The sequence below is a fragment of the Phaethon lepturus genome, unplaced genomic scaffold, assembly GCF_000687285.1.
Source record: "Phaethon lepturus isolate BGI_N335 unplaced genomic scaffold, ASM68728v1 Scaffold38528, whole genome shotgun sequence".
NCBI lineage: Eukaryota > Metazoa > Chordata > Aves > Phaethontiformes > Phaethontidae > Phaethon > Phaethon lepturus.
The window spans coordinates 1-11,567 of record NW_010557535.1 but is presented as its reverse complement, the minus strand read 5'-3'; the positions used below and the strand labels follow the sequence as shown (position 1 = coordinate 11,567).

The window sequence follows — 11,567 nt, the reverse complement described above, 5'->3', positions numbered from 1 at the left end:
AGCAGGACCTGCCTTTCATGAACCCATGAACGTAACGGAGAGCAGTACCTTATTTTATACCGGTTTTAAATAATTGTTCGAACACCACTGCTGCCAGACAGTATCAAATGCTGTATTCGACACTGTCTTTAAAATCCCAATCGGAGCATACAATCAAAACACGTTAAACAGTTCTCTTCCATAAAACACGTGTTCCTCTCTCCTTCCCTCCCAAAGGCGCTTTCAGAAGTAGATGAAATATCCACCAAGTTTATTACCTGTTTTAACTTTTTCTTTTTGTCTTTCACAGACAAGCTTTTATCTTTGATAATGTTCTCCAAGAGCTCTGCCACTGCAGCTTGAGAGGTAGAAACCTTTTGCTCTTCAAACTCCTGAGGAGTTATCTGTTTGCAGTATGAATATGTTGGCAAGATGGCACAAATGTCTTCCTTTGGATATTTGCACTGAAACAAAAGTTGAAGAAGAGGTCTACATATACTCAAATGATTACATACTATTTCAGTAAGAGCTACCTAACAAACATCCAAGCATACTAATTGACAGTGACATCACAAGTTGCACTATGTTATAACGTAGCTAATATCTATGATTGCACCAACAGTTTAATAGAAGTTTGCATTCAAAATATAGTGGGTTTATTTGCAGTTTTACCATCCCACCTTTAGAAGTAACAAATACTCTGCAATTAGCAAATGAACTTAAACTTCTATCATGCCACCAACCTGAGCCATCTTCAAGTATTCTATGTGATCTCGCACTGCAACCTGCAGGTAAGTTGGTACTTTAAATATTTCTTGCTGATGGTCCATTAGAAATGAAACTAATCGTGTAGAAAGTAGCTCATCAAGATCTACTTCTTCTGCACAGCATAGCACGCATCGAGAAAAAGTCTGTATCATCTAGAAGTGTTTAGCAGATCATTAGTACATGCAGCTGAGGGATCTGTCTTCTTTCCAGTTTACACAGTGGCACAATGAATTCTCCAATAGCAACTTTCATTGCAATCTCTCTTGCCTGCACCATCGGTCAAGAGAGGAGGAAACCAATTATAATTTTTTCCACATCTGAAATAAAGTAACTTCTTATAACATTAGACTTGTACTTTTTTTAATTGAACAGTACTTTCAATTAAGAAACACATATTTTAAAGAGGTAATAATAAGAAAAAGTCTTCCCCTGTAGAAAAGCGTACATCTTCAATTAGTTGTCTTGATACAAACGAGATGATAAAAAAAAGTGCAGAGCCAACCTAACAAAGATCTAATGCACACCAAGATCCAGTTTTAAATAGCTTTAAAACATATTTTTACAGCTTCCATATTTCCAGCTTTTAGTAAGCTTATTTTAAATTAGCATGTGCATGTACTTTGTTGTTTTATCTAATCTTGTTTGATCTTTTGTTGTTCCCATGAAAGCTTAAATTCTGATCTTGAAGCTAGTTTTTCAACTCCCTAGGCAGAAAAATAACTTTTTTGGAACTGTTGTTGTCATAACTTGACATACACAAATGTTTATCCCAAGAAATGTTTTCTATAGACACTTTGCCAACAGCTTTTAAGTTAAATGTCAGTTGGGTGAGAAATCAGACTAAACAATCATTTGCATTCTTTTAATGAACAAAAGCAACACCAATATTTGAAATATATTAGGATGGAGACAAGAAAGTGCTTGCTTCAAGTCAGATTTTTGTAAATATTCTGGAGATGAAACACCTGCCCATTAATCACTATTCAATTCCAATGAGACAAGAACCTCAAGTACTTAATACTGCTAGTATTCCCAGCATTACTTCAGCAACTTTCTTAAAACAATAGGTACACTGCCCTCGTGATTCTCTTACCAAAGAACGTGTGCCCATCTCGTCATGCAGTCGCGGCATGTCAACATTTTCACTGATCCGAGAAATCATACGCATTAGGAGCTGAATCTTTCTACGATTTGGTGGTGGAAGCAACAAACAACATATCTGTAGTGCTTCGACAGCAATTCTTTCTAAATGAGGCTGAAGGAGATCTACAAATTAATCGTAAGGACAGCTGTCATTAAGATTTGAAGCACCTTTCAGGAGATTTTTATCTCAGTACAAGAAGTTTCTTTTTTTTTAATTATGATAATCTATGTTTCATAGAAATCAGTTGTAACAGTAGATAATGTTATGTGACCTTTCTGCATGGTCATCTTCAACTTGCTTCATTATGATAAACTGCTGGTACACTTAAGACCGTAATACAATTAAGAAATGACAATAATGTTATTTTCTGGACATTCTTCTGGGAATGTGTTTCTAAGACCAGAAAAGGACATATCCTCCAACAGGCAGGACTGTGCAAATCCCCTGCCTCACTTTTAGACAGTGTCTAGGTCAGAATTACTTATCACTTACCTGAACAGAAAGGTGAGTTACTGAGGTATCAAGCTTAAGACTCCAAAGATACTACATGCTGTTATTTGTTTGCAGGGCTAACAAAGGGCTACCTTTAAACAGTGTAAGTTAGCAATTGGCATTTTTTTAAAAACCCAGAGATCACGTTATACGCATATCAAAAAACGTAGCAACAGTGCCAAAGATTAAGGAAGCAGAGATTAGTTAGTCAACACAATAAGCCAATACAACATGCTTTAGAAAGCCATCTTACTTTGCGTGCCAGTCAACATATAGGAAGAGTGAGTGAAAGAGTATTCTGAGAGTTCTAGGGTACTTTTGCAGAGTCTTTTATTGACGGTGATATCAGAAACCTCAGTCCTCATGTCCATTGAAGTAGACGCACCAGAGGTATTTGGTTTTCCTTGCCCACAAAGTTGAGGCCTTGGCTTTACTGTGATTTCAGCAACTGGTATATTAATGCTAGTGCAACTTTTGGAGCTCCTCTTGCCAAGCAAAATCGGAGACCTACATATTTGCTTCGACTTGTGATTTTCATTAAACAACTCTTTATCCTGAAGAGTTGAGGCAGAGACTCTCTTGATACCATAGGTTTCTTTTTGACACGTGTTATCAAAATCAAGCTCCAACACAGAATTAGCTTTATGCTCATATGGTTGTTTTCCATTTCTTGTGCCCAGGATGCTGTTCACATCATTTTGCTTGAAGGAATTGGATTCTCCTTTATTACATACGCTTGAAATAGTACCTCCGATTCTTTCCAAAGAGTAACATCTTGCCCTAAATGTTTGAGCTGGCTCTTGTTCGTTCCTGAAACCTGAAAGATTTTGACAACTTCCTCCTATTAGATTATGAGCACCACCTTGTTTATATGTCAGTTTATATTGCTGCAATTTCTTTGCACATTGTTTTTCAATAGTTAGCTCTTCTGAAGACAGCTTCCTGGACGCTTCATACTCTTTTTTGTCAGGTTCTTTGCAAAGTAGGCTTAGAAGAAGACACTCAGTTGACTTGAAAGAGTTCAAGTGAAGAATTTTGGAAGACTGTGGGTCACATTTCTCATCTCGGACAGAATGTTTTCCACTGTATATATCTGGAATTGTGATGTAGCCACACATAACTATCAGAAAATGAAATATAAGTTAAGATGCAAGTGGTATGAAAATGAACAAGTCCAGAAAGAAAGTTGCTAACTGAACAGAGAAGACAACAAATATAAGATACTAATTTATAGTTGACTCTGTTAGTAAAACCTAAGAAAAATTTAGCTCGATCCAAAAGAAATCTAAAAGGTAACTGCAACCAACATGCAAGAATAAAGAAAGTTAACACACTGCAATAGTGAAGGACAGAAACAAGCACATATTTTTAAATTATGGTTATTGCATATTTAGAATGTTAGCTCAGACAGCAATTTATATAGGATATTATGAAACAGAACTGCATTTCAATTAATATTGTAATATAGAACAATAGGATTGATGATCTTCCTCAGATTCAAGCTGCCATACAGATCAGGGGATCAAGGTCTGCTTTGAATTACAGATTTGTTCCTTATAGCTTGAACGGATTATTTCTAAATTCATACGTACCTAAAATATTAACAAAAAGTTCATAGTATTCAAATGTAAGCAATGGTTCAGGGAGATTGATAAAGTAATCAGCAACCGTTCTGAATACATCCCGTTCAAACCCACTGTAAGTTGGTTGGCTCATGTCATTATTTCTAGGCCCTTAAAAAAGGTAAAGAAAGAAAATTCACAAAAGTATTTACTCTCAATTCCATTATTTAAAAAAAAAAAAAAATCAGCACAAGTTTGTTCTTGTAGGAATGACTATTTCACAAGAACAGAATGTCAGCAATATACAAATATTTTGTTTAGTTCAGCACTGTACCACTTGTATGCAAAAATAGTATAAAATATTCTATATAGCCACTGAAGAGTTGTGCTCAGCTTCAACAAGCTGTTCCACCCCAAGAAAAAAAAAAAACACAAAAACTCATTTATGTGCTTTATAGGTTCCTCAGCAAAATAATCACAAACATCCATCATTTTCCTTCATTTCCAAACTACCGTTATCCCAGTTCTCCCACAGGGAGCTCTAGGTTCCAGATCAAGCAGCTCATGCTATGACCAACTTTGAAGAACGTGCCGAGAAGCCAGCCAATGTATACACACTGCTTTATGCAGAGGCCAAACCGAGCTGGTCAGCATCTCTTCCCTTTGTGGGCGCCTCCTCTTTTCAACTCCCCTATCCAAATGGTGCACCAAGAGAAAGCTTTGTTCACCACTACTCCCATAGTGGATCATTTCTTCAGAAGTGGACAGATAAATAATCCAATAGTCCAAGAGATCTGGCTAATAAACCTTGACCATATTGCTACAGGCAGGAAAAAGTATGAATGAAAGGGGTCTTGGTACAAATAAAATTTGACATTGTGTAGATCTTTTAACCCGAACATGATCATATTCCACTAACTCCTGAAAATTAAATAAGCTGCCTTACAAAGCTGATTCTAATGAATTAGGCGATAGCAGTTTTAATTACACATAGAACCAGGGAAAATCGAACTTTTGCGATGCTCAAACTTTATAATCATATCACATTACCACACACTATACTAAAAACAGAGCAGAGCAGTATTCCCCCTGCCAGCATAAGTATTTTCACTCTGCAAAGTAGCTACTGCCTTAATCGTGTGGTTACAGTACAGCTAGCAGATGCAGAGCTAAAAATCTCCACTTTAACTAATTCGCTCAAATTAGAAACTGAGAATTAAAAAAAACAGAGAGCTTGCTTGCAGTTTCCATCTCATGAATACAAAAATCTATCAGTTCTAAATACAGGACTGATGTGGAAATTAAGGTATTGAAATGCTCAAAGACCAGTAGTGCTCAGCTGTATTTTCTACTTTGATCGAAATCCACTCACCCAGCTCTTCCCTGTCCTGCTTTTCCTAATAGTGCTCTTCATGTAAGAGGCTCTACGTATTTGGGAAGGCAGTTGAAGAAAAAGAGTCATGTTGAAGCAAAAAAAAGGGTAATTTTCACAAGAGTGTATGCTGCAAACTGAACTTATGAAGCCACCCGGCATGGACCCTTATCACAGTTCCACTGAGCAGCTAGAGCTATATCCAGATGTATAAACACAGGCCATCCAACCACACTATAGCTAGTATAGCTTTGAGGAGAGCTAATGACGGAGATTGCCAGGAATAGGGGCAAGAGTTAAACAGCAGGGCAAGCACGCATAAAAAGAGCTCATTATCCACAATTTCATTTGAGGGGCACTCATCTAACTCTAGCATGCCCTCTTAGCCATTTAAAGAGGCAGTTTTGGGGAGAAAAAAAAAAGCCAGTCTAATTGTCCTCAGACTCTCCAGAATCTTTTCAAAGCCTGCTTCATAAAGATGCAAAGCTTACATAATGGGAATCTATATGTGTTTGTAACACAATTTCAAACACATTTGACAACGGGAGCCTCAAAGACAGGTTCTGTGAAGTTTCATAAAAATCACTGCTACCGAAAAGAAGACAGACTATTTGTACCACACAGATCTGCTACAGTACATGCTGAAGAACAAAACCACTCCTTCATTAGCAAGAGAATCCACAACAGACTGAGCCATTAGAAACTGAACTTCATTAGGTTCAATGTGAAAGTACTTTTTTCCCCCCTTCCAAGTGTGAAAACCTGTGTTAATTTTATTATTCCTCAGTAAATACTTTCCCAGTAGTTCCAAGGCAGCTACTCAAGTACATGTAACACCGATGCCTTAGGTAAATGATTCTTCTTTTCTGAAGATTAACATCATGCCTTTCTAAATTTTACATTTAAGCAAATACACACAAAAAACCCAAAACAGAAGGACTACATTTTCTGGAAGTTGTAACCAGTACTTTCAGTTTTGCTGTTTGATATTTCATACATTAATACCAAAACAGCGGATGAGTGCAGACAATGGAAGTTCAGTTGTCGCAAAACACAGTTAACAGCTAAAATGTCCAACGTTATACATTCATCTCATCTACTAGGCAGTGATTTGTATGACAAAGGCCTTCATTTTCCACAGCTGAACCGGAGCTATAAAGGGTGACTTACAGGCTATTAAGCATAAACTTTTTCTAATGACCGTTTGGAGAAAGAGGTGGGGAAGCAGACAAGGAGGTAGCAGTGGAGCTATACTCCAAGTCTAGGATCCAGGAACAAATGAGCACAACTCTTCCTTCTGTTCTCATGACAAATTTAGCAGACTATAAAGTTGAATATAGGAGCATGCTTTTATCTCAAGCCCTTGCAAAATTTTGTTTGATTTCTTCTAAGACAAAGAAAAAACTGGTTTTCTGTGAATTGGCCCCTCCAGTTTAACATGAAATGTAGGGACTATTTTAGTCCAGCTCAAAGCCAGTAACTGGAAGAGGAAGGTCCCTTTACTCCTGAAAAACTGCATTAGAGGAAACCATACACAGGTTTTGCCCAACTACTGGGTTTTCTCGCAACCCAACTCTTTGTTAATAGGCATTATTTTTATAAAAATCAGTCCTTAGCTTTTTCATGGCCTTGGACAGCATGCTTTGCTGAAAGCTTACAGAGTTTAATTAATTCTCCTGTACATTTCATGGATTATGGAACACTGAAGCCCCTCTTCCACTAATTTAGTCTGTTCACATCACCAAGAAATTCAGACACAGAATCAGACGATACAGCCTGAAAGCAGGATAACTAGCTAGACTGCTAAAGGATTGATATCTTGATTACCTGAAATACAACATCTTTAACATGGGTTAACTCTTTTAGGTTATGTTTCTGTGCAACAATTTGATATGGATTGCTGTCATTACTTCCTACCATATCAAGGCACTTAGGTTTTTTGAATTTCCAAAATGAAACATCACAATTGATCTTAAAAGGCAAGTATATGTCACTTTCAACTGTCAAAAAGAGATTTCTGGAATTTAAAAGCTATTCAGTGACTTACAGTATGCGAGGCATTTCATAGCTGACAACACCCAGTGAGGGAGGTCTTCTAAAATAAACAAACAGAAAAAAACATTATTTAAGCAGAAGCCCAAAGACTTAATAACTAATACAAATAATAGCACATGTGTATTAAATAATACCTCAAATATGAAAGATCAAGACTTAAATTAATTTTAAATACTGCTACACATGTAACTTAAAACTGAATGCAATATACCTACAAAACTTTCTAGACAAATACACTGAACTGCACCATAGTTTAGGGAAAAAAGTGTCAAAGGCAGACTATGAAACATATTACTTTAGTTATTAATTATTGTTTGTTGTAATTACACCATACAGAAACTTTAAGCAAAACTGGTGCAGGGGGGGAATCACCTTACCTGATTTGTTCTGCAAAATAACAACACCATGTTTGCTTGTGTTAGTCATGTTGTATATGACATACTCAGGAACTACCTGTGTTGGCTGCAAAACTTCTTCCAAAGATGGTAGTCCTAAAATGGTTTGCAAACTGTGGGGAGTAAGAGAGCAGATGTTGTCTAAAAGGTTTGCTAATGATGAATGAAAACAAATTCTTTCCATATCTATTCAAACAACAGTTACTTGATAAGCTAGTTTAATAAATTCTCACTTCCAGAAGGACATATTGAGAACACGCTTTTTCCTGGGACAAACACCAAAAAAACAGTAAGAAAGAGTATCTATGGTACTTAACACATACTTCAACATCAGCAACAATAAATTTCTTAAATGCAATAATCCAATGTTAATAAATACATTAGAAAGTATATGTAAACAATAGCTTGTAAAAATATTCAACTTAAAACATGATTTTAAAAATTTTGAAACAATTTGCAAGCCAAAAGCTCGATTGGGCCATTACATACACAAAGCACATATATGAGAAGGCGCTTTTATTAATGTATTACTTACTGTATTAGAATGATATTTCTCCAAGTTTCTTGCACATATTCCTGGCTTATTTCCTTCCTAGGCAGTGTGCCTTCCTTGTTTTCTTCTGTTCTATCAGGTTTTACTTTTTCTAAATTTTCCTGAAAAAAGAGTTTATACTGTAAGATAAACAAGCCTCTTAAGATCATTTGAAATTAAGTAATAAATTGTTCTCAGAAGTATAGGGCATTCTGCAGAACATTAAATTCCAAAACATGGCCCAGGGAGTAAACTTAACAGTCTCAACACTGAAAACATAAGCATACCCAACTAAAAAGCAAAAGAGGACACTATGAAAAAAGACCTGATCAACTGAGAAGTCAGCAGTTTAAAAGGTAGAAACACATCACTTACTAATCCATTTGGATTTGAAGTATTCTCCTTTAGAATTGCAATCTAAATTCAGAAAGTATGCACACATACACACAAATCTCAAAACAATAAAGGACCAAACACTTGCATTTGATCTTTTTCAAAACATAAGCAGAACAGTTAAATAATTTGTGACTTTTGACCTAAACAAAAAATATATTGTTTCAACAAGGACATACTGTCCAGATCACTTCTGGAAATCCACCTTCCAGCCCTCCCTTTAAAATACTATAGCAAGGATCATTCAGCACTGAAAGAGACAAAACAAACCAAACAAGCCAAAAGAAAACAAAACATCTCCCATACTGATGGCCTAAGATGCTCAGTTGCTTACACATATATAAACAAAACTCTGTGTAATCTCAGATCATATTGATACAAAATTAGCTCTCTACAGCAATGGGCGGCATGTGTGTGTGTGTGACATGAATTTACTTTCTGATCAAGTAACATGGCTTCATTAATGACACACTACACTCACATTTTTCTTCCCAACAAACTATTGCCAATACATGTAGAAGAAACAGCTTCATACTGTTTTAAGAGTGTACTTAATTTCTTCGGTCAAATGCATAATCCCTTTCACTTGCTGCCAGCATTTCAAAAATGCCATGTTACAGTTATAGCTATGATTTTACATGTTTTTATTTTGTTTGAATACTTACCAGTTATTTAATAAAATCTCTTTTTGTACATTGAAAAAGTGAAACAGCAAACATCACAGACACTTCATTGTATAATGTAGCTGTATCTTTCTATTATGCCTATATAAATGTTCTATTTCACTGTCTAGAAGAACCTATCAATTTATTTCTTTAAGCTAGATGGGAAGATGACACAACAGAACAGTGTCACTAAAAGATGATTGCTTCTAGTTTGGTTTTTGGTTTTTTTTTTTAAAGAATGAAGAAAATACATGGCAACTGTATACGTAAGAACCATAAGTAATTACCAGAGACTGTAGTAACTCATGTTTTTTAAAAGCTCTTCTGGATAAATGAGGCAATTTAAAAAGTCTTTCTTTGTCTCTAGAGAAGTTTTCCAAGTTCTCTTTTGGTGGACATGAGCTTGGCAGAGGTTTAACTGGAGATGCTGAAGGAAATCTGTAACATACAGGAGAGATGTTAAATATATTTAGAACAGATCAGAAATATAAGAATTCACTTAACCAAAACCATACCCTACAATTCCATACCAGTGTGATTCCATTAGGTTCTGAAGAGATTCAGGAAATTAAGAAGAAAAATGCTGAATTTTTTTCTTTAGAACGTTTAATATTATCATATTATAAATTAGCTTTGGGCTACTTTTCTTGATTCTAAAGTCAAGCTGAAGATACTCAGGTTATTTATGAAGCACTAAGACCAGAATTTGACAGTGAGGGCCATTAATACCTTTAACTTTAGAAGTTAGGGTAGGCTCTGTCTCCCACTTAGACTTTCTGTAAAATGTACAAGAGAAGTAAACACAGGACTGGTAGCACAGCATGGAGCCACTACAATAAATTCTCTTTGGCTCCCCTCCAAAGCACTTGAGTGTAGCATGTATGCCAGTGAAAAACTTTGCTAGACTAAAGCATGGAAACAGCCCTCAGCATACAGGATGTATGGTCTATACTGCAAGTCAGAGTAAAATAAAATGGTGAATGGAGTAAAACGGTGCTACTAATTAATTTTTGGCCCAATTGCTCAACCCAAAGCAAGATATTTTTGAGAATCTGAGCATTAAGATTTTTAAATAAAATTCTTAACCTGAAGAGCTCTATTAACTGGTCTTCATTTCAGTACCTGTACAGTGCACCATTGTCTTCTAAATTTTCAGATCCCCATCTCCCTTTTATATCTTCAATTACATGATTCTTGAGGAACTTTCTTAATAACTGAATAGTCTGCTGTCTAGTAACTTCAGGACCAAAGTTACTATTACTTCTTAATACTTCATGGAGCCAGTCTACAGCTTCTGATGCAGTAAAACAGCTTCCATGTTTTTTGAAATGTTGCCTGTGTTTCCTTAATGGCATGCCTGCTCGGAAATATTTTGTAATTTCATTCCACTGCATGGGAAACAGAACAGCAAAGAACATAAGATTAAAGCCTGAAGTTGGTAATTGCAAGTATCGATTAAATCAACACTATATTAATAAGCATATAAATGAAATCACAACATTAATACTGACAAATAGTGATAGTTATACTAAACGATGCAGTAGTTTTAATATAGAAACATTAAAGGTCAGCTTAAAAAATGCATAACATTTCATTTAGGTTTTAATCTCATTTTTCTATAACTGAAAGTAAGGTTAGAGTTTCACAAACATAACAAGTTTTATTGAGTCTGCACATGCCCAGCATTTACATTAACTCGGTTTCCTGAGGCGCTGTCAAACCACAACCTTTAAATTTGGAGCAGCTCTCCGACGCGAGATGAATCCAGCTGTCAGAGTGCATAAACACCAGCTTTAAATTTTAAAGTATTTTCTTCCTTTCCTATTTACTCGCACAAAATTAGATGAGACGCTATAATTAGCAGGCTCCTCTTACTAAGCTGTGGCCCAGTTTTCAGGGAGCGAGGCACTGCCACCGCGGCAGGCCCTCCCCGAGGAGGGTCGCCGGGGGCCTGACGTTGCGTGACAGTGGTCATGGAGGGGCAGAGAGCCACCACCTCCTGTCCCACAGCACCCAGGTTTCCACGCGTCGCACTCAGCGGCGAGCGCGGTCACCTCGAGCGCCCAACGGCCACACGCCGCGCCGGGCCCCGCAGAAACGTACCCGACCGCGGGGGCCCAGAAGGGTTAACACCAATTTGTGCCTTACCCGTGAGGCAGAGGCCCGGGCTGACGAGAGGCCGCGGCAACAGGCTTCCCTCCCTCCTCCCT

At 36.8% G+C, this 11,567-nt stretch overlaps 1 protein-coding gene across 1 annotated transcript; it reads right to left on the bottom strand.

Moving 5' to 3' along the window:
• Positions 1 to 257: 257 nt before the first annotated feature.
• DEPDC1 (DEP domain containing 1) lies at positions 258 to 11,332 on the bottom strand (the record flags this gene model as incomplete). Its single annotated transcript, XM_010292789.1, has 12 exons — positions 11,233 to 11,332; positions 11,079 to 11,125; positions 10,480 to 10,745; positions 9,645 to 9,795; positions 8,303 to 8,421; positions 7,750 to 7,880; positions 7,365 to 7,412; positions 3,976 to 4,116; positions 2,637 to 3,503; positions 1,841 to 2,013; positions 723 to 899; positions 258 to 443 (listed from the first exon to the last, which is right to left on the bottom strand). Coding segments are annotated over exons 1-12 (2,406 nt in total), but the record flags the coding sequence as incomplete, so codon positions are not given.
• Between the last annotated feature and the right edge of the window lie 235 nt (positions 11,333 to 11,567).